We start from the raw sequence: 26,060 nt of genomic DNA, 5'->3' as shown, positions 1-26,060 counted from the left end.
GGTCCCCTCTGGGACGTGGCCTGTGGGCCCAAAGTGCAGGGTGCCTGGTTCCCTCGCAGGAATCACCTGCCATTGGCTCGGGGCCTACTGTGTGCCAGCCTCAGGGCCTACTGTGTGCCAGGCCTCCCCAGCCCAGACTCAGCCCAAGCCGAGGCACAAGAGCAAAGGAGCCTGAGAAGGAGGTGGCCAGCAGGAGCGGACGGCCAGCCCAGGTGCAGGGCGGGAGGCCGTGGTTGGCCCTCCTGGCCACAGGGAGGTTTCCCCGCAGCCCTCACCTGGCCAGGCTGTGGACGAAGGCCTTGGCCACCTGAAGCAGTGTTCTGAGGACGTGTCCCAGGTCAGGCAGGCAGGGCCCGGCCTGGCGTGGGGGAGAGGCGCCGGCCAGGCGCGGGCTGGGCCGCTCACCTCGTGCAGGAAGCCCATGAGGTAGCGCAGCACAGCGTGGTTGTGCTCGGGGAGGCTCTGCAGGATCTGGCGGCAGTGGGTGACGCGGAGGCTGCTCTCCACACCTGCAACAGCACCACCTCGCTGTCCTGGGGCCCGCACGCTCGCCTGCCCAAGGGGCCGGTGTGGCCTGGGCAGCTCTGGACGCCGACTGTGCTCGGGCCTGGACACCACGCATACTTCCCGGAGGGGGTGCGCTCAGCACAGGCCATCCCCCCTCCTGGTCCTGGGGGGCTGGAGGCCGAGTCCGTGGAATAGGAGTGGTCTAGGCCAGGGGTCGGCCGCTGTCCCACCTCCGGGACCCCCGTCTGCCCCACCCCTCCCCCTACACTCCTGCTCAGTGACCTCAACCCCAACCGCCATCAGTAGGTGTCACCAGGCTCCCCATGGGCACCTGCCACACACTCCTCAGCCTTTGGTACCATCTTGGTTCTCAACAACCACAGCTTCGGAACTTGTGGAATCTCCTTGTAAAATGACCAGTGAGCAAAACACGATTGGAAACAGGTCTGATGCCGCTTGGTGGGGCCAAATGGACATAGCAATTATCACAAGGAATGGTGCCTGTGGAGCGCTAAGGAGCCATCAAAAAGGACACGGGGCTACAGTGTGCACAGGAGGAGGACAGCACTAAGGGGAGCTCTGAGGAGGGACAGGTGAGGTCGTGGGGGAGAATGTGTGTGCGTGAGATAGAGAGAAGGGGAGAGGGAGGGAGGGAGACGGAGAGGACAGAAGGAGGGGGGGCAGGGTGAGACCCTTGGAAAGAGGAGCAGCCCCGCGTTGCCGTGGCCATCCTGGCGTGGACAGGGCATGGGGCTGCGCCGTGGCCTCCTGGGCGGTGGCTCCCACCGTGTGCTTGTGCCGTTCCATCAGGGTTAGGGTCTATGCTCCCGCGGCCCCCCTCCAGCCAGCCCTGGTGTAGAAGGCAGAGCTCAGCCCCGGGGCTAGGGCTTGCTGTCCCGACTCTGCAGGTGGCCTCTCCTCCGCATCACAGCCCTGCAGGCCCGGCTGCTGGTGGACAGGGACAGGTAACCGCGCCGTGGGCACCGGCAGACTGGCCCTCGAGGCCCAGCCTGGCCCCGGCCTCCACCAGGCACCAGAGCCCGGCCACTCTGAGCAGCTGTGGGAGGGCCACCTCCCGTCTGAGAGAGGAGCCGGGAGAGACCCTGAGGAAAGGGGAAAATGTGGCGCTCTGGGAGCTTGGGGTGCTGTGCCCTCAGGGGTGGCCCTGTGACTAGACCCAGTCTCCAGCTGCCTGCCCTCAGGAGCTGGGCCGCAGCCCACGGCTGAAAGCCCAACCCTGCAACCACGCGCTGGCCTTTCCGGAATGCCCAGCCCCACCCTGGGTCACCCCAAAGCGTAGAGGTCACTCCCAGGACCAGGGCCCGAAGCACTGATTCAGGGGAAGGGACACCTCGCCACGCTGTCTACAGTCAGCTCCAAACCTGGCCCTCTGCACCCCGGGGCTCCCAGAGGAAGAAAGAGATGGCACTGGATGGCAAAGACCCGGGGCTGGTGGTCCTTCCCAGGTGCTGCCCTCCTGGGCAAGCCTGGCGTTCCTGAGCCCGCCGTGGAGCCCCGGGCACCTGCCCGAGCTGCGGCGGGTCCCAGAGCGCTACGGGATCTCGCACTAACACGGGGAGGGACCCGGGGACCCCGCTCCAGAGGGGAGAGCTGAGGGGCAGGGACTCCTGGGGGTCAGCATGGGGTGGGCAGAGCGGGGCCTGACCAGGACAATACGCCCAAATCCAGAGATGTCTTCTGCCGCCTGTGGCAGGCTGCCCCCCGAGGCACTGCCCCACGTGGCAGTGTGGCCTGGCTGAGGTCAGTGGGGGCAGACCTCACTGCGTGGTAGGGAGCCCCACAGGTCCCTTCTGCGCCAGATGGCCACAGGGTGAGGCTAGCCGGTGCCACCCCAGCCGTGCCAGGGCCTGACCTGGTGGTAGGTGGCCCCCGAGGACCCGCAGCCCCTGCCAGACGTACTGGTGATCCCGAGGATCTGCTCGTAGGCCGCGAAGGTCAGCAGCGGCTGGGGCAGCTCCCGCAGGAAGGTCTTCAGGACCACAGCAGGGACGTGGATGTCCCCATAGTCATCGAAGTTCACGGGCTTCCCTGCAGGACGCGTGGCACAGTGAGCTCCTCCTGCCGCCTAGAGATGGCACCTAGAGATGGCGGCTGTGACATGGTGTGACCCAGGGCAAGATGGTGGCCACAGGCCTGGGGACAGCTCGGTCCCCCTCGCCGCCGGAGGCGGGTGCTCTTCCCACCAGCTCTGGGGCGGCTGGGCCTGGGGGACTGTCTTCCTGGGGGGCCGTCTTCCTGGGGGACTGTCTTCCTGGGGGGGCAATCTTCCTTGGGGGGCTGGGCCTGGGAGCCTGTCTTCCTGGGGGGGGCTGCCTGGGGGGGCTGTCTGCCTGGGGGGCTGGGCCTGGGGGGCCCTCTACCTGGGGGGCTGTCTTCCTTGGGGGTCTGGGCCAAGGGGGGCTGACTTCCTGGGGGGCTGGGCCTGGGGGCTGTCTTCCTGGGGGGCTGGACCTGGGGGGGCTGTCTTCCTGGGGGGGAATGGGGGGCTGTCTTCCTGAGGGGGCTGTCTTCCTGGGGGGGCCTGTCTTCCTGGGGGGCTGTCTTCCTGGGGGGGCATGGGGGGCTGTTTTCCTAAGGGGGCTGTCTTCCTGGGGGGGACCTGTCTTCCTGGGGGGGCTGTCTTCCTGGGGGGGACCTGTCTTCCTGGGGGGGCTGTCTTCCTGGGGCGAGGTTTTGCCCCTGGCTAGGACGCAGCTCCCTGGGGTCAGGGCCCTGGCCCTCAGATGTCAATGCCCAGCTGGGTGACACAGCAGCACACAGGCTGGACAGGAAGACTGGTGCCCAAGCTCCGCACCGTGGGCCTGGTGCTCATGAGCGCGTGTGGGCTGGACATGGGGAGTCAGCGGGACAGAGGGCAGGTGTCCCGCAGGGCTGGGCTGGCTGGGGGGCTGCTATTGCAGACCCCAGAGAATATCCCCTGCCCCTCGGATGTCCGTTGAGCCTGCGTCCACCCGGCCTGAGTGGAGAAGCCCCAAGGCCAGACGGTGGGTCTGCCCAGGGCCCCACACTGGCTGCTCCTGGCCCTGGGCTCTCGCTGGGGCCCGCTGGGGCCTGGCTCTGGGGCTCAGGGCTGTGGGCGGGTGGGGCACTCACCTTGGTCATAGAGCCTCTGGACCTGGCGGACGGTCTGGGCACTGGCCGACCTCCGGAACAGGCCCTCGGTGCGCAGTCCTGCAGGGAGAAGAGCCAGGACCTGGGTTTCTGGACGTTTCTGTGACCCCGCCTCCCATGGCCTTGCCTGCCTGTGCCTGGCAGGGGATGCTCCAGCCCACTAACCCTCCTGTGATTTCACTTATCCCTCTTAAGTGTTTTCAATATCCCAAGCTCCCACTTTTCTCCCTCTATGGCCCTGGCAAGGGACAGAAAGGGACAGATGCTGAAGTCAGACAGACCTAGGTTCCCATCCAGCTCTGCCTCCTACCAGCTGTGTGACCCTGGAGAATGCGCTCAGTCTCTCTGAGCCTCAACAGACCTGTTGGCCAGTAGGGCAAGGCCACAAGGTCCTGCCCCCAGGGCTGCAGAGAGGACCAGTCATGCCTGGCATGTGCCTGGCTCCTGGGAGTCCTGGAACAAGCAGCTTCCCCTGAGGTCCAGGCCCTAGCTGCCCACAGTGATCGAAGTGTGAATTCATCAGTTAAAACTGAACAGAATAAAAAGCCCAGTCGCTCAATTGCACGAGCTACATATGAAGTGACCCCTCAGGCCACTGCTGCTGGAGCCACGCGGGACGCTGCAGACACACAACACTTCCGAGAGCTCCCGGCCAGTGCAGATGGGGTGGACAGACGGCCACGGGCTCCACGGAACCAGGGGGTCCTGAAACTAGCGACAAGGTCGGGGGGTGGGCCTCCTGCCACCGACATCACCAGCCGGGTGACGGGGCCCCGCCCCACCTGCCACTGGGAAGCCTTCCCAGCAGGGGACACAGCACCCAGAAGGCGCCCGGCAGCAGCTGAGAGCCACGCCTGACTCCCCACCACCCCACCTTCATGCTGCGGGCGCGGCCTCGGCACCCCTCGTGGGGCAGCACCCCTCCCCCAGTGGGCGGCCATCCCGTCCCTCCTCCCGAGCTCAGGTCAGCTGCCACCTTGTGGACACCCGGGCTCCTCCCCCAGGTGCTCGGGGACTGCACACGCATCAGGCGGTCCCAGTGCAGGTGGGAGGCGGGCAGCCAGGGTCATGGGTGTCAGGGACACGGACAGTTCTGCCTGGGAGGGGCAGGTGACACAGGCCCCGAGGCTGGACCTTACGTCAACAGGCAGAGAAAGCAAGGAGGTGGGCTGGCTGGGGTGCAGGCGGGAAGGCCCACTGCCCACTGTCACACGGAGGGCCACGCCAGGGCTCGGGCACGGCGGTGTCACCACAGCTGCCCGTCTGTCCCCCCAGTGCAGGCCCCAGGACCTGGCGTGCAGCCAGGACGGACTCTCAGGCACCTCATGTGGGAGCAGGTTCTCCAGAGACGGCCAAGCTGGCCTGCGGAGAGGGGACCCACGCTGCATGGCCAGGAGGGCAGAGGGCCAGGGGCTCGTGCTGCGTCCAGCCGTGTGGGCACCACCGTTGGGTGAACCCATGAAATGCAGAGCCCAGGACAAGGCCTCGGGTCAATCGCGTTCTGTGTGGGACTGGTCCTGCTGGGGCTCCCGCGGGTCACGGCTGAAGTGACACTGGAGGCAGGAGGAGGTGACGGGGCAGGTGGTGGGGCCCACCCGTGGCTGGAGAGGTCACGCCGACCCCATTTGCGCTGCTCTGGCTTCAGGGACTCTTCCCCTAGGTGGAGGGGCCACCTGGAAGGAAAGCTGGTGGCCTCAGCAGCTGGGCAGGCCCCTGGCGGGCGGCCAGCAAGGCCGCAGCCACCTTAGCCTGTGAAAGTTGGCCAGAGGGAAACCGAGTGGCTCATGTCCACTTGAGCAAAGCAGCCAATGAAGTCCCGAGGCTGTGAAAGGGGGGCTCTCACATGCGCCAGGCAGCACAGGACAGCCAGGCCACCAGACCAGTGGCCATGTGACACTAAAAGCTCTGCTGCAAGGACACCACTGTGGTCCACCCTTGGGGCCGAGGACCACTGCTTCGGAATGCCTGATGTGTACGCCTGGGTTTCACCTGGGAACGTCTCCTCGGCCGGCCTCCTTGGGGTGCCCCTTGCTCACCAGGGCGGTTCCCATCACAGCCACTGCTGACCTGAGTCACAGCCCGTGTGCAGGCAGCTCTGGCCACTTATGCACACGGCACCACAGCACAGGACCGGAGACCTGGAAGCCACGTGTACGGGCTTCCCCCAGACTCCAGGGGGCGCTCAGCCAGAGCCCCGAGCGCAGCCCGAGGCCCCCACAGGCCCCCTGGCCCAGAGCTCTGCTCTCCAGACCCTGGAGGATCAGCGGAGCTGTTCTAAGTCACTGTGTCTGTGGCCACCTGTCCTGCAGCATGGGGACCGGCATGGTGACCCCTCCACTGAGGGGCAGGGCCTGGGTCTCCAGGCGACTGTGGCCAGCTTCATTCTGTGCTGGCGACACAGTGGTTGTCCCAGGGCAGCAGTGCAGAGCAAGGCACAGTGCAGACTCTCAGGACCCACAGTCCCCAAAAGGCAGGGCCCATATGTGGTCACCAGGGCCACCGGGGCCTCGAAGAGGGGACCTGGGAGGCCACGCCCACCCAACACAGGTGAGTTCCTGCCTGGGCTGCTTCTAATAGTAAAGGAATTGAACTGCTAACGAGGGAGGGAGGGAAGGAGGGAGGGAGGGGGAGGGAGGAAGGGGGAGGGAGGAAGGGGGAGGGAGGAAGGGGGAGGGAGGAGGGAGGGAGGAAGGGGGAGGGAGGAAGGGGGAGGGAGGAGGGAGGGAGGAAGGGGGAGGGAGGGAAGGAGGGAGGAAGGGGGAGGGAGGAAGGGGAGGGAGGAGGGAGGGAGGAAGAGGGGAGGGAAGGAGGGAGGGAGGAAGGGGGGAGGGAGGAAGGGGGGAGGGAGGGAGGGAGCAGGGAGGCCCTCTCAGTCTGTGTCCAAAGTGCACACTGACCACCCCTGGTCAGCGAGACAGAGGCCACCTGAAAGTAGAGCCAGCCCCTGATGGCGGTCAGAGCCCCTGCTCGTGGACCTTTTGTGACAAGGACACGCCACCCCGGGCGTCACAACCTACAGACCCTGCAGCTGTGTTGCCATTTCCAGCCAGAGGCCACCCTGCGCTGCGTGGATCCCGGCTGCCGACCGTGGGCCCTGCCTGTGTCCTGCACCTTCCCCGGGGACCTGAGACCTGGCCTTAGCAACCCCGGGGGGGCCACCAGGCTCTCCAGGTCCAGGTCCAGGTCCTGGCCACACCCACCCTGTCAAGGGCGCCTGCAAACAAGGAGTCCACGCAGCCCTGGCTGGGGCGGGCCAGTGCTGGACAGCCTCACACGCATCTTCTCAGCCAAGCTTCACTGTGGGCTCTTGAGGCAGGACCTATTAACCCCATGGACAGGCGAGGGTACTGAGGCCCAGAGATGGTGAGCCACTGGCTTAGGGTCACACAGCTAACACAGGGGAGTGGGGACTGGAAGCCAGCCTGTCAGGCCACGCCAGGAGCCCCTGTGCCGGTGCCTTTCTGTTCCCGGCCACCCCCTGCTTGGTTCCAGCTCCTCCAGCCGCTGGCCTGTGGGATGCTCAGGATGGACACTGACCCCCTGGGTGGGGACCAGCTGCTCGCGTGCCCTGGCTGGACGCTGGCTCTCACCTTTCTCCCGCAGGTAGGTCACCGTGAGCCACAGCACCGGGGGGATGAGCGCTCCTTGATTCTTGTCTCTGAGGCTGAGGAGGGAACAGGGGCAGCAGTTCACACGGAGCCCAGCAGGCGACATGGGGGACCAGGCTCTGGCCTCCCCGCCCAGCACTTCCAGTTCCCCAGGGCACTGAGGAGCCCTGGGGCAGAGGAGCTCCGCCCCAGGGGTCAGGCAGGGGAGAAAGAGGGACCAAACCAACGAGGGGTCAGGGTCCCGTCCCTGCACGCGGTCGGGAAGACGGGTGTGGTCGGCTCAGGCGGGCCCTGCCCTTGGAGCTGGGTCACTGTGGCCGGACCCCTGTCCTCCTGCCCTGCCCCTCCGGGGAGCGGAGACCAGGCCCAGCCCTGCAGGTCTGCGAGCGAAGCCCAGGGAGCTGAGCCGCTCCCCCGGGGGACAGGGCGGCCGTCTCACAGGTGCAAAGTGGGCCCAGAAAGCGGCAGTGACGTGCCCAGGGCCACCGGCTCCGGGGCCAGCTCTGCAGATGGCACTGCTCCAGGGGTCCCCGTGAGGCCAATGGAGTGGACAGGGATGGGGCAGGGGAAGCAGGTCCAAGCCCAGAGCGGGTCCCCAGTCGGCCCAGGGCACAAGGTCCCCGCCAGTCTCGCTGTCCCCGCCCACCCGCCCGCAGTGCTCACGGCAGAAGGCCCTGGCGGGACACAACGGCTCCCCAGGATGCCTCCCGCCCGCCTGGCAGCGCTGGCCCTGCTCAGTGGACTGGCGGAGCCGAGGACAGTGGGGCAATAACGAGCAGCCGGGGCTGGAGGGCAGCCGCGGGGCCTCCTGGCCGGGCAGGGATCCCCGGGCAGCGGCGGGCATCCTCCAGCCCGGGGCATCTCGGTGCGGCGGCAGAGTCGGGCTCCTAGAGAGCACGAGGCAGGGACACTCACAGCTGGACGCTGGACAGCGGCAGGAGGGGTTCTGGGCACTGGCTGGTCAGCGCAGCGCCCGGAGGCGGCCCCCGTCTCAGTTCAGACAGCCTCCTGCCCAGGGAAGGCGCTGGGGACTGGCCACACAAGAGCCTTGCTTGTCCCCGCCCCGTGGGAGAGGGGCAGAGCCTGGTCTTCCCGCTTTGCAAGGAAGCAGGGAGGAAAGGAGGCCATGGGGGGGGGGGGCTGCAGTCACCCTGGAAAGCGGGGAGCAGGGCTTCCGGCCAGGACCCGGCTGCCCGTCCCTGAGGGCCTACATGTCTTTTATCAGTCCCAGAAGCTTCCCTGAATATTGAAGGAAATAAAATTTGTGCTGCAAGTCTACAGAGCCGTGGGGGATTCACCCTGGCAATTCTCTATGTTTGGGACAAAGTCACAGAGATTGTAGGGGGAAATTGTAGGCATTCGTCTTCAAATGCAGCACAGCCCCTGGCTCTTAAAACGGGCCAGGGAGGCCTTCCGAGTTCTCGGGCCCAGAGGCAGCCGGAGAGGCCCTGGACATCTGCAGAAGGGTGGGGAACAACCGGCAGCCACTGTGGGCGGAGGACCTGTGTGCACCTGGGGTGCTGCGGAGCCCATTCCCTGCATTGCTGTGCTGCTTTTTTTATAGAGGACAAATGGAGGCTCAGAGAGGCAAATTATTTTAACTGGAGCCACACAGCTTAGGGTGACTGGAGCCAGTGTTTGAGTAAAAACCTGACTCCAAAGTGCTTGCTGTACCTGGGTTCAAAAGGCACAGACCACAAAACTGAGGGTGTTTTCTCTTCCGATAATGAACAAGTTCCTTGGCAATTGAAAAATTTCCCCCCACAATTTCTGTGACTTTCCCCCAAACACAGAGAATTTCCAGGGTGAATCTCCCACGGCTCTGTAGCCTTGCAGCAAAAATTTTATTTCCTTCAATATTCAGGGAAGCTTCTGGGACCTATAAAAGACATGTAGGTGCCAGGCGCGGTGGCACACGCCTGTAATCCCAGCGGCTCAGGAGGTTGAGGCAGGAGGATCTTGAGTTCAAAGCCAGCCTCAACAAAAGCGAAATGCTAAGCAACTCAGTGAGACCCTGTCTCTAAATAAATACAAAATAGGGCTGGGGAGGTGGCTCAGTGGTCGAGTGCCCCTGAGTTCAATCCCTGGTTACCACCCCCCAAAACAAAGAACTGCAGGGAACATCTTTACCACTGCGGACTGGGAAAACTTCAGATGACCCTGATGGGGGTTCAGTGTGGGGTGGGGACTGGGTTGGTGGGATGAGGTTCGGGAATGCTGTGGCCGACACCCACAGAGCTGGGCCTCTTTGGCGGTGGAAAGAGAACAAGAAATGAGGGGCTGTATCATTAGCTAGGCCAGCCCTGAAACTCTAATGGGGCGGGGGTCAGAGTGCACTTTCTGTTGCTATCACAGAACACCTGAGGCGGAGTCATTTATAAAGAAAATAAATCTGTTCCTTACGGTGCTGGGCTTGGCTTCTGTAAGCACTTTTGCTGCCTTGTCCTACGGGGGGACGGTGGAGGTGGGGTGGGCACAGCCAGGGAGAAAGCATTCCCCAGGTGAGGACATCACCCCAGGGAAGACAGCATCAACTGCGCTCCCCGTGCCCAGTGCCGTCCACCAGCTGACCTCCCAGCTCTGCCGCGCTGAGCACTGAGGTCCCAGCCCATGAACTGAGCCCTCAAACCACCGCCTGGGGCTCCCAGAAAGTCGGGCTGGCACAGGTGGCTTAGCCCCTGGAGCCAGAGGAGGCAGCGCCCCACTCCCAGGCCAATCAGAAAGCGCAGGGCCACACCCTGGCGACAGCCACAGGGCACCCGAGACCGAAGAGAGCGTGTCCTGAGGGCATGAGGACCAGGAAGGCAAAGCCAGGGCCCGGCCTCTCTCTGTGGCAAGAGTAGGCCCTGGCTCAGCTCAAACCTGGGCTCGGGGAGAAGCCGGAGCCTGAAGGCCGCAGGGTCCTGCCCTCTAATGAGCCGCCGGAAGGATGTCCCCAAATCTCACCACCAAGGCACTCCAGTGGGGAAGGGGACAGGGACAGCTCCCTCGAGCTACCTGCTCCCTTGAGACGCAAGCCCCACCGCCCTCCTCTTTCCTTCTCCAGCTGCAAGGCCTACCTCTGCATGAGGACCAGCAAGCACAGTCCAGGTGGCCCATGGTGAGCGCCCGGGTGGGGGGAGTGGGGGGGGGGGCTGCGCTGCGAGTCCCCCCTCCCTGATTTAAAAGGCCACGCGCAGAGTAAGGACCATAAATCTGTGTCAAAATAGATGACCCAACAGTCACAGCACGAGATAGGGGAAGGGACAGGACTGCCCACAACTGAGATCACAGTTGTTATGAATCAGGCCCCACTGGTGACAAATTGTTAATTCCAGCCCTTGGGGCAACTACCAAGAAAACACTTTTAAAAATATAGAGTGCAAACCCAAGGAGAAAATTAAAATGGTGCACCAGAGAGTTCTGGACACACAGGAAGGGAGGAACAGGGGAAAAAGGAACAAGAAGACATCAGAACACAGAGAACAGACAGGACTACACAGATGTGACCCCAGCTCCTCAGTGACCACGGAAAGGTCAGTGGATTAAATGCTCCGATCAAAAAGGTGCAGTGGGCCTGCGGCTCGGCCGGTACTCCAGGTACTCAGGAAGCTAAGTCGGGAGGATCCCTGGAGCCCAGGCAGGCGTTCAAGACCAGCCGGAGCAACAGAGCGAGGCCTGCCCAAGAGAAAAAGAAAAGAAATGAGGGAGAAGCTAGCCTAAGTATATGCTGTCTGTAAGAGACACGCTAGATTAAGAGACAGAAATAGGTTGGAAAAAAAAAAGATATAACAGCCAATCAGTAACTAAAAAGAGCTGGAGGGTCTATCTAGAATCATACTTCAGCACAAAAATTGTTTCAAGTGACAAAGAAGGACATTTTAGGTTGATGGAATGGGTCAGTTCATGAAGAAAGCATACGCACCTAACAACAGAGCCCCAAAACATATAAAGCAAAAACAGAAAACTAAAGGAGGAATCAACACGCTAACAATAGTAGTTCCCTTCAGCCTCCCTCTCTCCATAATAAATGCAACAACTAAGAAGGTGATCCACAAAGAAACAGAAGACTGGGGAAACACTGAAAACCAGCAGACCCAGAGACACTTTCCCCACCCCACGCAACGCAGAAGCCACTGCTGGGCTTCCCAAGTCCCCTACACGTGATAGCCTGCACCTGGGGACACTGCACAGGGTCTGGAGACAGCCACCAGCCACAACACTGCACGCCACAGAGCTGCATCTCTGAACACGCCACCCACCGCTACCGTCTGGCCTCACGCAACCCAACACCCCATTTCTGAAAGCAGCCACCTCCATCTTGGGACACCTTTGTCATCATCTTAGTCTGGGCAACTCCCAGCTTGGAACACCACCTGGGACTTGGAAGCAATATCAAGTCCCCAACTGCCCCCTCTCTCCCGCAGCTGCTAACTGGCCCATGCTTGCCTGGCCCTGAACTGCCCAACACAGACAGCTCTCTGACAGGTACGCGGCCCCCAGAGCGCAGCCCACAAGACCTCCAGAGAGAGAGGTTCCCTCTGGGAAGTAGAAAGGGAGGGTGAGTGAGGTACAGCCTAGAGACTAGAGACCAGGAATTGTGAGGCCAGCAGGCGAGATAAGGAGGTAAGACCAGGTGTCCACGTCACATGAGCAGCCCCAAAGGGGATCCTCGGGGTGCAGTCCCCCATGGGGAAGGGCAAGTGCTATCTATACCCCACCTCCAGGAGCTCCGCCCCAAGACCAACCCTCCCACCTGATAACCCTCCCCATCCTGAGGGTGCAGATACCAGCCAACCACAGACAGCCCACCTACTGGACCAGAGGGAAGCAGGAAAGACACTGACCCCCAACAAAACACCCTCTATCTTCCTTGGAGATTTTCCCCTCTCCCATCTCCCACCCTCACATCCCCAACATTTGTGAAACCAGGTACTTTCCATGGATTAGGCTGCTGAGGCCTGGGACGTCTGAATAGTGTATCACAGTGGTGTGTATATTCGTTTATCTCCTATTTTTACACTTTCTATTTTTCCTAATTTTATGTTTGTTTGTTATACTCTGTTGTCTTCCCACTTGTCTCCCCAAATCACTTTCTCTCTTTTCTCCTGCTACTAACCAACTTCTTTAGATTCCTCTTTCATCTTCCTAAGACCTAGTAACTCTGTATCCTCACCTCCTCCCCCTCAGCATCTCATCCTACACCTCCCCCTGGCTCTTCGTCCACCATCAGAAACTGTGACCCTTTTGCAGACCTGCTGTTCATGTTGTAGGTAATAGTCGAAGTCACCATTTCTGTATATCGTGAGAAACCGTAAATGTCTTAATAGCAGCTCTTTGGTTTAAGGCTGTATATTGTTTCTGTTGGGATCTGTTCACATTGTTCTCCCCCGTAAAGGAGAGGCACTGGAACCCCGCAGGGACACTGTAAGCCTATAGGGTGGAAACTGGAACACCTCCGATCCCAGAGCTAGGAGGAAGACACAGGAAAAAACAAGAGAGGAAAGTGCCCCCAACAAACCAAGATGCCACCTCATTGGAATCCCTGGCCAGCACCGCAGAAGGACGGACAGAGAAGGAGTTCAGATGCACATGATTAAAATGCTCCGTAAATTAAAGGATATAAGAGAGCAAATACAGGCAGCAAAAGATCACTTCATAAGGAGATAGAGGCTCTAAAAAAAGCAAACAGAAATCCTTGAAATGAAGGAACCAAATTAACAACTCAATAGAAAGCACCACCAACAGATTAGATCACATGGAAGACAGGACCTCAGACAATGAAGGCAAAATGTATAATCTTGAAAAGAATCTTGACCACACAGTGAAAATGGTAGAAACCATGAGCAGAACATTCAAGAATTATGGGATAACATAGAAAGACCAGATTTAAGAATTACTGGGATGGAGGAAGGCACAGAGTTCCAAACCAAAGGAGTGAATAATATTCATTGAAAAAATATCAGAAAATTTTCCAAACATGAAGCATGAATTGGAAAATCAATTACAAGAAGCTTACAGGACACCAAATGTACAAAATCACAACAGATCCACACCAAGGCACCTTATAATGAAAATGCCTGATATACAGAATAAGGAGAGAATTTTACAAGCCACCGGAGAAAGGAATCAGGTTACTTATAGGGGGAAGCTAATTAGGATATCTGAAGATTTCTAAACCCAGACCTTTAATGCTGGGAGGTCCTGGAACAATATGTACCAAGTTCTGAAAAAACAAGGATGTGAACTAGGAATCTGCTATCCAGAAAAATTAGACTTTAGTCTTGATGATGAAATAAAAACTTTCCATGATAAACTAAAGTTAAAAGAATTTAACACTAGGAAGCCTGCACTACAGAAGATCCTCGGAAAAATATTCCATGAGGAGGGAAAAAAAAAAACAACAATGAAAATCAGCAAAGGGGGGTATTACACTAAAGGAAGAACTAGTCAAAGGAGAAACCAACTCAAGGTAAAAATCAAAAATAAACAAAAATGACTGGGAATACAAATCACGTCTCAATAATAACCCTGAATGCTAATGGCATAAACTCACCAATCAAAAGACATAGACTGGTAGATTGGGTTAAAAAAAAAAAAAAGACCCAAGAATATGCTGCCTCCAAGAGACTCATCTCATAGGAAAAGACATCCACAGACTGAAGGTGAAAGGTTGGGATAAAATATACCACTCACATGGTCTGCATAAACAAGCAGGGGTTTCCACCCTTCTATCAAATAAAGTAGACTTCAAGCCAAAGTTAATCAAAAGGGATACAAAAGAACACTACATACTGCTCAAGGGAACCATCATCAACAAGACATAACAATTATAAATATACATGCCCCAAACAATGGAGCATCTACATTCATCAAACAAACTCTTCTCAAGTTCAAGAGTCAAATAGACCACAGCACAATAATTCTGGGTGACTTTAACACACCTCTTTCACCACTGGATAGATCTTCCAAACAAAAAGCTAAACAAATAAACTATAGAACTCAATAATGCAATCAATAACTTAGACTTAACAGAATTATATAGAATATTTCTTCCATCAATGAGTGAATACACTTTCTTCTCAGCAGCACATGGATCCTTCTCTAAAATAGACCATATATCATGCCACAAAACAACTCTTACTAAATACAAAAAATAGAGATACTACCTGCATTCTATCAGATCATAATGGAATGAGATTAGAAATCAATGATAAAATAAAAAATAGAAGCTACTCCAACACTTGGAGACTAATTAATATGCTACTGAATGAACAATAGGTTGCAAAAGACATCAAGGAGGAGATTAAAAAATTCTTAGAGGTAAATGAGAACACAGATACAATATATTGAAACCTCTGGGACACTATGAAGCAGTTCTAAGAGGAAAGTTCATTGCATGGAGTCCATCCCTTAAAAGAAGAAAAAGTCAACAAATAAAGGACCTAACTTTACATCTCAAAGCCCTAGAAAAAGAAGAACAAATCAACCCCCAAAGCAGTAGAAGACAGGAAATAATTAAAACCAGAGCTGAAATCAATGAAATTGAAACAAATGAAGCAATTGAAAAAAATGACAACACAAAAATTTGGTTCTTTCAAGAAATAAATAAAATTGACAAACCCTTAGCCATGCTACTGAAGAGAAGGAGAGAGAAAACTCAAATTACTAATATACGTGATTAAAAGGAAATATCACAACAGACACCACAGAAATACAGAAGAAGATAATTAGAAGTTATTTGGAAAATTTGTACTCCAATAAAATAGAAAATATCGAAAACATTGACAAATATCTAGACTCATATGATTTGCCCAAACTGAATCAGGATGATATAAACAATTTAAACAGATCGATTTCAAGCAATGAAACAGAAGACACCATCAGAAGCTACCAACCAAGAAAAGAACCAGATGGATACACAGCCGAGTTCCATAAGACCTTCAAAGAACTAACACCAATACTCTTTGAATTATTCCATGAAACAGAAAAACATGGGAACACTTCCAAACTCATTCTCTGAGGCCAATATCACTGATTCCAAAACCAGATAAAGACACATCAAAGAAAGAAAACTTCAGACCCATATCTCTAATGAAGATAGATGCAAAAATTCTCAATAAAATTCTGGTAAATCGTACACAAAAACACATTAAAAGGATAGTGCACCATGATCAAGTGGGGTCTATCCCAGGGATGCAAGGTTGGTTCAACATACAGAAATCAATAAGTGTCATTCATCACATCAATAGACTTAAAGATAAGAACCATATGATCACCTCAATAGATGCAGAGAAAGCATTCGACAAAATACAGCACCCCTTCAGTTCAAAGCACTAGAAAAACTAGGGATAACAGGAACATATCTCAACATTGTAAAAGCTATTCATGCTAAGCTCCAGGCCAACATCATTCTAAATGGAGAAAAATTGGAACATTCCCTCTAAAAACTGGAATAAGGCAGGGATGCCCTCTTTCACCACTTCTAGTTATTGTAGTTCTTGAAACACTGGCCAAAGCAATTACACAGGTGAAAGAAATTAAAGGGATATGGATAGGAAAAGAAGAACTCAAGCTATCATTGTTTGCCAACGACATGATTCTATACTTAGAGGATGCAAAAAAATTCCATCAGGAAACTTCTAGAACCAATAAATGAATTCAGCAAAGCAACAAGATATAAAATCAACACCCATAAGTCAAAGGCATTTCTGTACATCAATGACAAATCCTCTGAAAGAGAAACTAGGAAAACCACCCCATTTACAATACCTCAGGAAAAAAATAGAGTACTTGGGAATCAACGAAAGAGGGGAAAGACCTCTGCAATGAAATCTACAGAATGCTAAAGAAAGAAATTAAAGCAGTCTTTTCTATCTTCTAGATGGAAAGATCTCCTTGTACTTGGATAGGCAGAATAAATATTGTCAAAATGACCATACTACCAAAAGCACTAAACAGATTTAATGCAATTCCAATCAAAATCCCAATGACATTCCTCATAGAAATAGAAAAAGCAATCATGAAATTCATCTGGAAAAATAAGAGACCCAGAATAGCCAAAGCAATCCTTAGCAGAAGACTGAAGCAGGTGGCATCACAATGCTAGACCTTAAACTATACTACAGAGCAATAGTAACAAAAATGGCATGGGCTGGGTGCAGTGGTGCACGTCTGTAATCCCAGTGGCTCGGGAGGCTGAGACAGGAGAATTGAGAGTTCAAAGCCAGCCTCAGTAATGGTGAGGCCCTAAGCAACTCAGTGAGACCCTGTCTCTAAAGAAAATACAAAATAGGGCTGGGGATGTGGCTCAGTGGTTGAATACCCCTGAGTTTAATCCCCAGTACCATAAATAAATAAATGTATTGTGTCCACCTACAACCAAAAGTAATAATGATCATAATTTAATAATAATAATAATAAATATTTTTAAAGGCACCAAAATAGACTTGTAGACCAATGCTACAGAATAGAGGACACAGAGACAAACCCACATAAATACAGTTCTCTCATACTAGACAAAAGTGCCAGAACATATATTGGAGAGAAGATAGTTTATTCAACAATGGTGCTAGGAAAACTGGAAGTCCATATGCAGCAAAGTGAAATTAAGCCACTGTCTGTCACGATGCACAAAACTCGACTCAAAGTGCTTCAAGGACCTAGGAATTAGACCAGAGACCCTGTGCCTATTGGAAGAAAAAGTAGACCCAAATCTCCATCATGTCAGATCAGGCCCTGAGTTTCTTAATAAGACTCCTATAGTGCCAGAAATAAAATCAAGAATCAGTAAATGGGATGGATTCTTAGCAAAAGAAACAATCTGTGAGGTGAAGAGAGAGCCTACATCCTGGGAGCATATCTTTACCACAGGCACATCAGATAGAGCACTAATCTCTAGGGTATATAAAGAACTCAAAAAACTAAACTCCAAAAAGACAAATGACCCAATCGATAAATGGGCCAAGGAACTGAACAGACACCTCTTAGAAGGTGACATACAATCAATCAACAAATATATGAAGAAATGTTCATCATCTCTAGCAAACTAGTTCTAGAGAACTGCAAATCAAAACCACTCTAAGGTTTCATCTCGCTCCAGTCAGAATGGCAGCTGTTAAGAATACAAACAACAGCAAGTGTTGGCGAGGATGTGGGGAAAAGGCACACTCATACATTGCTGATGGGACTGCAAATGGGTGCAGCCAATATGGAAAGCAGTATGGAGATTCCTTGGAAAACTGGGAATGGAACCACCTTTTGACCCAGCTATCCCACTCCTTGGTCTATAAACAAAGGACTTAAAACCAGCCTACTACAGGGACACAGCCACATCCATGTTTATAGCAGCACAATTCACAACAACTAAACTGTGGGACCAACACAGATGCCCTTCAGTAGATGAATGGATAAAGAAACTGTGGCATAGATACCCAATGGAATATTAAAAGAGAATAAAATCATGGCATTTGCATGGAGTTGGAGAATATGATGCTAAGTGAAGTTAGCCAATCCCCAAAAACCAATGACCAAATGTTTTCTCTGATATGTGGATGGTGATCACAATGGGGATGGGGGAGCATGGGAGGAATGGAGGGACTTTGGATAGGACAAAGGTGAGGGAGGGGAAGGGAGGGGCAGGGGGTAGGAAAGACGGTGGAATAAGATGGACATCACTACCCCAGGTACAGGTATGAAGCCTGAATGGTGTGACTCTACTTTGTGAACAACCAGAGACATGAAAACTGTGCTCTGTATGAGCACCGTGAATTGACATGCATTCTCTGTCACGTATAACAATGTAGAATAAACAAACAAACTTTTTAAAAAGAAGGTATAAAGACAACCCACAGAATGGGAGAAAATATTGTGAACTGTATCTTACACAGAGCTGGAGGCCATAATATATAGAACAAATGTTATCTTAACAAGAAAAAGGCAAATAGCAAGCCAATGGGCAGAGGGTTTGATGGATAGACGCATCTCCATGGAGATATGCAAATGACCACTAAGCGCCAGAGAAAGCGGTGCCACACGGTTGCCAGGAGGGAACCAGGCGGGAGCTTCAGGGGCTGCCTCAGCCCGGGCGGGCGGCAGGGGCGGGCTCTGTGGAGAGACTGGAACCCGACATTGCTGGTGGGACGAGGTGGGGCAGCACTTTGGAGCAGTTAAGCACAGATCCTGTGAGGCCCGCGACCCCTCCTGGGTGCCCGGGAGACCTGTGCATGGATCTTGAGCCCCTCATCCCAAACCACCAACAGGCAAAAGCAGCCCACTGTTCACACCGCGATTCACCAACCACTGTTCACCACCGGTGGTGAAAACACCTGCGTATCCAGACCTTGGAGATACACGGCCAGGAAAGAGAGCCCAGGGGCAAACGGCCACACGTGTGTGTTTTTACTTGTTTTGACGGGGGCCTCCCTCCATTGCCTAGGCTGGACTCCAACTCCCGGGCTCAAGGGATCCTCCTGCCTCAGCCTCCCTGGAGCTGGGACCACAAGTGCCCAGCCCCCGGGCCCAGCTTGTGTGACTAAGAAACGTCTGGAACAGGCAGATCCAGAGACAGAAAGTGGATCCGAACGTGGCAGGGGCTAGGGGGGGCGGGGGACAGGGAGTGATGGCTAAAGGACACGGGGCCCTTTTCGAGGTGACGAAAACGCTCTGGAATTAGATGACGTGATGGTGACCTAGGCCTGTGAACACACCTCGGGCACCTGGGCTGGACAGCCCTGGGCCACTGTCAGTCTTCACCCAGCCACTGAGCACTGCAGTGCTTGGCCCAGGACGCAGGGGTGTGTGTCACACGAGTGTCACACGAGTGTCACGGGAGCGCGCCTCCAGTCTGTGGAGCTACCGGGAGGGCGTCCTGGAGGAGGGGAAGGACTGGGAGCGGGCAGAGCCCTGGGCAGCAGGGTCCCCCAGGGACAGCTGGCCAGGGCTTCACCTCCAGGTGCAGGAAAGGAACAGGACAGAGGCTGTCGTCGCTGGGCCTCCCAAAGCCAGAGGCGCCACAGCTGCCTCCGCCCCTCGGGAGAGCCCTGCTCCCTCCACGCCCGCAAGCCCCGCTGCCCTGGCCAGGCCTCCAGGACCTCCGTCCCTCACAGTGGAAGCCGCGTGTCCCCGGGGCGAAGCTTCCTGTGCGCTTTTGAACTTAACTCTGCAGATTAACGTTGGTGAATAGGATCTGGTTATGAATTTTAATGACTTCCATTCATTCCCAGTCCAAACAAATTACATATCTGCTGCTTTATTTAATATGTTTATTGCCATTTTATTACACTCATTGGCAACCAAACAGCATAAAATATTAATTTAAAGAGGCAGTCGTGTGGATTCTCTCTCCAAGTGGAGCGTGGGACGGCTCTCGGAGTCGCCCAGTGTCACTCCCCGGTCCCTGAAGACACAACCAACTGAGTTCTGGGAACCGAACCCGGGCCTCTGCCTCGGAGCTGCACCCGGCTTTGCTTGTTCATGAGCTGGTTTTAACAGTCCCCACTGGCCCTGGGGTCAGAGAGGGCACAGCAAGGTGGCAGCTAGAGCACAGCCCTGCTGTGACGCCTCCACGCCGACCCATTCTCAGAATGCAGGACAGAAGGCCACTGTCCCCCCACCCCTCCCCACCCACAGCCTCCAGGAGCTGAGAGGTCCCTAGGGGACCCCGTGACCCAGGACAATACCCCGCCCCAAGGTCCTTAACCTATCTCATCTGCAAACTCCCTCTCCCCGTCAGGGGACAGCTGCTTCAGGCCAAGGGAAGAGGGCAGGTGCTCAGGGCCAGATCCGTCCCGCCTGGCCCCAGAGCCCTGGAGGGCGGGACAGCAAGCCCCCTACTCGCCAAGCCCACCGTGGGCCCAGGAGCATCAGAGCTTCAGGTACCGGCCAGATCCCACGCAAGTTTCTAACACGCAAGATGGACGCGAGGAAAAGGACACTCACTGCGCTCTGGTGTGGCCATCCTGTAGCTGACCCGACCTTCCCAGAGCTGTGGGATGAGCAGCCTCGTCTTCCACGGCCAGAGCAGGCGTATGGGCTGGGGGGGGGGGGCAAGCTCATGACCCGGCTGGCTCAGCACCGCAGCTGCTGGGATGGGGCTGGAACAGGGAGGCCCTGCTGGCAGCCAGGACGCCAGGGCAGAAGGGCTTCCCGGAGGAGGCGCCACTGAGACAGACGTAAAAGATGAAGTTGGGGACAGCAGGGAAGGGGGGTGGGGCACAGAATGGCTCTCGGAGTCCCTGAAGGTTACAGATGGTAAGGCCCGCGCAGCAGCGCTCGCCTGTGATCCCAGCAGCCTGGGAGGCTGAGGCAGGAGGATTGCAAGGTCAAAGCAGCCTCAGCAACTTAGCGAGGCCCTGAGCAACTCAGCGAGACCCCATCTCTCAATAAAATACAAAAGAGGGCTGGGCTGTGCTCAGTGGTAACCACCCTGGGTTCCATCCCGGTGCCAAGGAAAGGACCCCAGCGTGCTCAGGCTGTTCATTTCAGAAACACGAAGTTTGCTGCGAGGAGGGGCGAGTTCAAGTCATGGCTAATAAGGTCTTGGTCAGGAGGAGAGGCCGTGCTGAGGGGACAATTGGGGACCTTGGCAGTCTAGTCCATCAGCTTATTTCTCGCTCCTGCCCTGTGTGGCGCAGGTGGGCAGGGTGCCCGGGGGGTGCAGGGAGAAGTGGGGGCACCAGCTCTTACTACTCCTTCCTGAGGGCCCCCAAGTCTGCTGTGATGTCATTGGCCAAAGCCAGTCACATGAGCAAGGTCCGGCACGGCCTGGAGGGCAGGGAGCCAGAACCTCCCGGTGCACTGGGTGGCCCCCAGGTCCCTGGTGCTCTGCCCGCCGCTGGGTCCCACACGCGGGCACAGACACAGGAGCCGGGAGCACGGGCCTCCGTGGTGGCCTCGGGCTGCGCTGGCCCTGCAGGGTTGGGCTCAGCCACCGGAGACAGGGGTCCAGGACGGTCCCTGGTCCCAGAGCCTCCAGGGCCGGGGAGGTGGACATGGGCTCACTTACTATTGCAGACTCACGCCGAACTGCTGGGTGGGCAGAGGTGGCCGGGGCGGTGGCTTCTTGGTATCAGGAGGCGGCAGCCCCCTGTGCAGGTCACGGAGCTTCTCGTCATACCTTGGAACACAAAAGAGGCAAGTCACACATCGCAGGGGACAGCCCATGGCTGCGGGAGTCCACTTCCAGGTGCTGGGTGGGACCCGGTCGGGTGACATGCCTCGGGTCATCACTGGGCACAGCGCAGATCAGGACTACAAACCCCTGTCCTGCCCTCAGACCAGGGTCTCCAACTCTGGAGCTCAGAGCACACACTGCGGACGGGGTAAATCCCAGATCCACAGCCCTGCCTGGAAGGCAGGATTCGTGTGTCCTCTGGGTCCTTCTGCAGGGTCCCTGGACCACTTCGGGGGCCCTGGCTGCCCAGAGCCTGACTCACACCCTCCCAAGCCCCATCTCCCGAGGACCCACGGGACCTGCCTTTGTTGCTACTGGCCGCCTGCATGGTCCTGGACACCCCAGACCACAAGGTGGGCCCCAGAGCTGCAGCTGGGACGCTGGTCTCCCCCACAAAACTGCTCCAATGGGAACCCCTGGGAGCCAACCCCAGTGACCCTAGTGCAGCCTGGGTAGGGTCTTGCCCAAGCCCACAGTCAACCATGGTCCCCATGGCCTCAGGGTCCAGTCATGGTCCTCTGAGGACCCTTTTGCTCCAGCCCCAGCTCCAGCCCCAGCCCCCCAGCCCCCAGCCCCCTAGTCCCCCAGTCCCAGCCCCCAGTGGTGCCCAGCCCCCAGCCCCCAGCCCGGCGGGCACTCACCGCAGCACCTCTTGGGGGATGGGCAGCTGGTCACACTGGAGGTGCTCCCGGAGCTCTCTCAGGGAGCTGCAATAGGTGACCTTTTTCCCAAACTTGTGACTAGGAAAGCAGAAGACAGCAGGGGTCAGGCGGCAGGGAGAGGCCCTGCAGGGCCTGGGGTGGGCAGGTGGCAGCTCCTGGAGATGGGACGTCTGAGGCTGTCCCTCCTGAGGCCTGCCATGCTCCCAGTGCCCATCCCCATGCCCATCAATAAAATGTGCCCAACTTGAATCCACCCTGAGTCTGCACAGACGGAGGAGACCGGGGAGCTCTGCAGGCTTGGCGCACGATCCCAGGGCGCTGGGATCCAGGGTGCTGGGCCTGGGTGGCGGACGGCTTTGCATTTGACACCTCGCCACTGAGAGTGTCCCCAAGGGCAGGGGCCGAATAGCAGTCTCCAGGCTTGTCCCTGGGGACACCAGGACACCAGCGCAGCCAAGAGTGTCCCCAAGGGCAGGGACCAAATGGCAGTCTCCAGGTTTGTCCCTGGGGACACCAGGACACCAGCGCAGCCATAAAGCCGGAGGAGCCCTGGCTACATCCAGCAACCCCCGTCCTGTCCCTCATCTGGGACGACTCGCTCCTCCTCTGGGGGCCCCGCCCCGTGAGACAGAATGAGGTGATTTGCACAAACTCATCCATCGCCAGGCACCTGGGCGACGCCCGGTCCCCGTGAGGATCATATTAATGAAGCTCAGGCTGGTTTTCTCTTGTACTTTTGGAGCAGTGGCTCCCCTATGTGCGTATTCCAGAGGCACAACTATGGATGTGGGGGCGGAATCGCAGTTACCAGGAAGGGAGTTACGGAGTCAGCAAAACCAAATTTGTTACTATTACGACAATTTGCAAGCCGTGAAATAAGTATTCATGCGTTCTCAGTGCGGTATACATTGTGGGATTAAAATAATCCAATTTCACCACTGCCAAAACAACCAGAAAATGGGGGATCGCGGCAGGAAATTACATAAGAGAAGGAGTGAACCACTTGACCCAGCACCACTGCCTGGGCTGGTGGCCTGAGCCTGTCCCACCTGCAGGGGACCAGAGGGAGGCCCATTTGTGTGCACGTGCTCCCCCTAGTGGAGGAGGGAGAAGCAGCGCTGGGTGCCTGGCCCCTGGTGGGTTTTACAGGGTGACTTGGCGGGACCCTGAACTCAAGGTTGCTGTTCTGCTGGAGGCTGGGGACCCGGACTGAAGGCCAGGTGGCTGAAGAGCCACCAAGTGCTGGGAGTAATGCACACAAAGGACAGGGCTTCTCTGGGTTCCAGCACTAGGGGTGGAGGGTCCCACAGAGTGTCCTTGCCACCTGCCCACTCAAGACTCCACAGGACTCAGGGACAGTCTGGCCCCTGCTGGAGACCATAGTTCTCCTGCCAGATTCATACATCTTCAAATGACTACAGGGCTCAGAGAGGTCATATTACTGCCCAGTGACACACAGCCAACAGGCAGCATAACCCAGTCCTGGCTCCAGGGCCCCCAACCCTGATTCCTGAGGCAGGATGAGGGGTGGAAGGACCCAGGCTAGACTTGGAATCCCAGCCCCCGCCCATACTGTGTGACCTAGAGCAGGCTGCTCAACCTCTCTGAGCATCAACCTTCTCTTGTTTGAAATAGGGAAAATATGGTTAACTTCAGAGGATGTCTGGGGGCGCCTGGCACATAAGGTGCAGTAGATGTTGTAATTAAATCAAAGAAAAAAGGATAATTAAAAGATTAAACAATATTAGCCCTAACAATGAACATTTGCTAGGGCCCAGCAAGTCCTATTCCAAAGGTTCCCCAGGTCATTGTTGTAACATGGAGTGATTTAAGTGGTGTTTCTGCCACATGGGGAAGCCCAGGCAGAGCGGCTGCATCTCTCATCCAGAGCAGTGGGTGGCCAGCAGGACAGAGGTGACCCAGGAAATGTGGCTCCAGAACCATCCCAGGCCACGGTGGCCAACCTCAGGCACAGGGGACCTTGCCGTGTCCCCTGAAGACCTTCGAGGTCTCTAGAACCTTTGGGCTTCCTAAGGCGAGTGGCAGCACCTGGAGTTGGAACGTCTGAAGCTGACCCTGGACCGCAGGGTGACCAGCACTGGCTTTCTCGCTGTTAAATCTGTCAGGGGCCCCCTGGGCACTGCTCCTGGCCCATCACAAACCCACAGGGACCTCACTTCCAGCAGGTGACCAGGTGGGAAGGCCTGGGACCAGGAGGCCAGCCAAGTCAGCTCTGGCCTTGAAACCTCCTCCGCCACGTGGCTCCAGGCAGTGGGCGCCTGATGCAGGTGCCAAGCTGGGGGGCGAGGAGATGCCGCTGGGGCCTGGCAGAGCCCCGAGCCTGGCCACCCACACTGAGAGCGTCAGGTGGGAAAGAGTCCAGACTCCGGGGACGAGGTCGGCTGAGGCCTCAGGTCCAGTTCTTCATGCCGTTGGCTCCGGCTGCCGGCAGGAGGGGCTGACCACAGGCCGAGTGTCCAAACCTGTCTGCTCCAGAGCAGGGAGTGGCCCTTGCCCTGCTCCTGGGGTGGCCTCTGAGCTTTTGGAACATCTGATAAGAAGGTCTTTGCATCTGCAACCTGAGGACACCAGGTGGTGGACACCAGCCATTTGCTCTGGGCAGGGCTTGGGCTGTCTACATCTGACCTCACAGGAACTGAGTCACTGAGTCGGCCAGGTGGTCACTCCATGGTTACGGGACCAACCCCAAGAAACCCCCTGGGCCCTGAGGATTGGCCATGCTTCACTAGTGAGCAGCACCCGCTCCCCGTGCCACATGTCACACCCGAAGTCATGCACTGTCTGCAGCGTGCCGCTGTGGAGGGGAGCGGGGGCTGGCGCTGTCCCTCAGCCGACTCTGAGCCTAGCCAGGCTTCCTCTGCGCTGGGCCACACAGAAAGAAAGACAGCTTCTCTGTGTCCACGGCCCTCGGGTCAACGACTGAACTTGGGTGTGGTCTTGGGGACCCCAATGCAGCTGCGCCGTGTGGGTGCTCGGGTCGGGGGTGGGGGGGTAAAATCCAGGCTCTCGCCTCAGGCACCCGGGGCCAGCGCCCCTGTCCACGGCCCTCAGAGGGTCGTGCACATGCCCTGGGCCATGCTGCGACTCAGCATAGACCCCTTGGGCTGGCAGGGGGCCCAGACCCATGGCCAGCCTAGAGGCGGGACCTGCGGTGAAGGTGACCCCCCTGTCCTTGCCAAGAGTGACACCCACCTGATGAGCGGCTTGAAGAGTTTCCAGAGGACCTTGATGAAGCTGGTGGGGTGCACCACGTAGAGCGCCTTCAGGTTCTTCTTGTACCTGGGGAGGGGACCAGGGGGCCCTTGGGCTGCGGCTCAGAGTCCTCCCAGCTGAAGCAGGGGCAGAGCCACAGCCGGGGTCTCGGGCCTCCCCCCCAACATTTAAGAATGCTGAGCCAGAAACGGGGGTTCACTCTCGGGGGATCAGGACCCCCGTCCGCCCCACAGGCACGCTTGCAAGGTGAGGTCACTCTGCAGGCGCTGCCCTGCAGGGTGGCCGGGGCCTGGAGCATGGCCCTGAGGGCGACTTGGGAACAGCTCTCAAAATCAGACTTGCACGGCCCCCCTGGCCCTCACTCCCCCACGCTCCCCCACAGTGAGAGGCCGACCCCTTGGGTCACGGTGCGGTCACCATGGCGGGGACAACAGTGGGCATCTGGGTCTGGGTGAGCAGCAGGGTGTTCACGGCCTGCCTAAGACACGCCCAGGGATGGTGTCAAAGCCCACACCCCAGGGTCGCCAAGCTCACAGGTTGCCCCACGCCATTCCTGCCTGGAGTGACCTCTGGGTCCTCGGCCAGGCCCAGGTCTACCACCCGCCCTCGGGGGCAGCGGGGAGCTCTCAGGCCAGAAGCCGGCAGGAAAGCCAGGGTGGGCGGAGGGAGGCTGGAAGCCCCCAGCGCCTGACCTGACCGACGGGGCTGGAGCGCCCTCTGCACAGCTCGGCGACAGGGACTCACCACTGAACACGGCCCTGACAG

General features: G+C 56.8%; 1 protein-coding gene across 5 annotated transcripts in view; it reads right to left on the bottom strand.

Annotated features, from left to right (window-relative positions):
* Positions 1-26,060, bottom strand: part of Arhgap8 (Rho GTPase activating protein 8) — a 61,560-nt gene that overhangs the window by 799 nt on the left and 34,701 nt on the right. For 2 of the 5 annotated variants that reach the window (XM_046429214.1, XM_046429215.2), the window contains exons 5-11: positions 25,275-25,361; positions 22,041-22,139; positions 21,232-21,342; positions 7,230-7,303; positions 3,622-3,699; positions 2,428-2,556; positions 406-509 (exon numbers count right to left, since the gene is read on the bottom strand). In XM_046429214.1, coding sequence (XP_046285170.1) covers positions 406-509; positions 2,428-2,556; positions 3,622-3,699; positions 7,230-7,303; positions 21,232-21,342; positions 22,041-22,139; positions 25,275-25,361 — 682 coding nt within the window. Of the gene's footprint in view, positions 1-405; positions 510-838; positions 1,456-2,427; positions 2,557-3,621; positions 5,313-7,229; positions 7,304-20,165; positions 20,260-21,231; positions 21,343-22,040; positions 22,140-25,274; positions 25,362-26,060 lie in introns of those variants that run through there. The other 3 variants (XR_009225385.1, XM_058574189.1, XM_058574188.1) reach the window with 3 other exon arrangements.

Source organism: Marmota monax, unplaced genomic scaffold, assembly GCF_021218885.2.
Source record: "Marmota monax isolate L192 unplaced genomic scaffold, Marmota_monax_Labrador192_F-V1.1 WCK01_AAM20220418_F8-fsc00051, whole genome shotgun sequence".
Classification (NCBI taxonomy): domain Eukaryota; kingdom Metazoa; phylum Chordata; class Mammalia; order Rodentia; family Sciuridae; genus Marmota; species Marmota monax.
The sequence above is the reverse complement of the archived record's forward strand: the minus strand, read 5'-3'. Positions and strand labels throughout refer to the sequence as shown.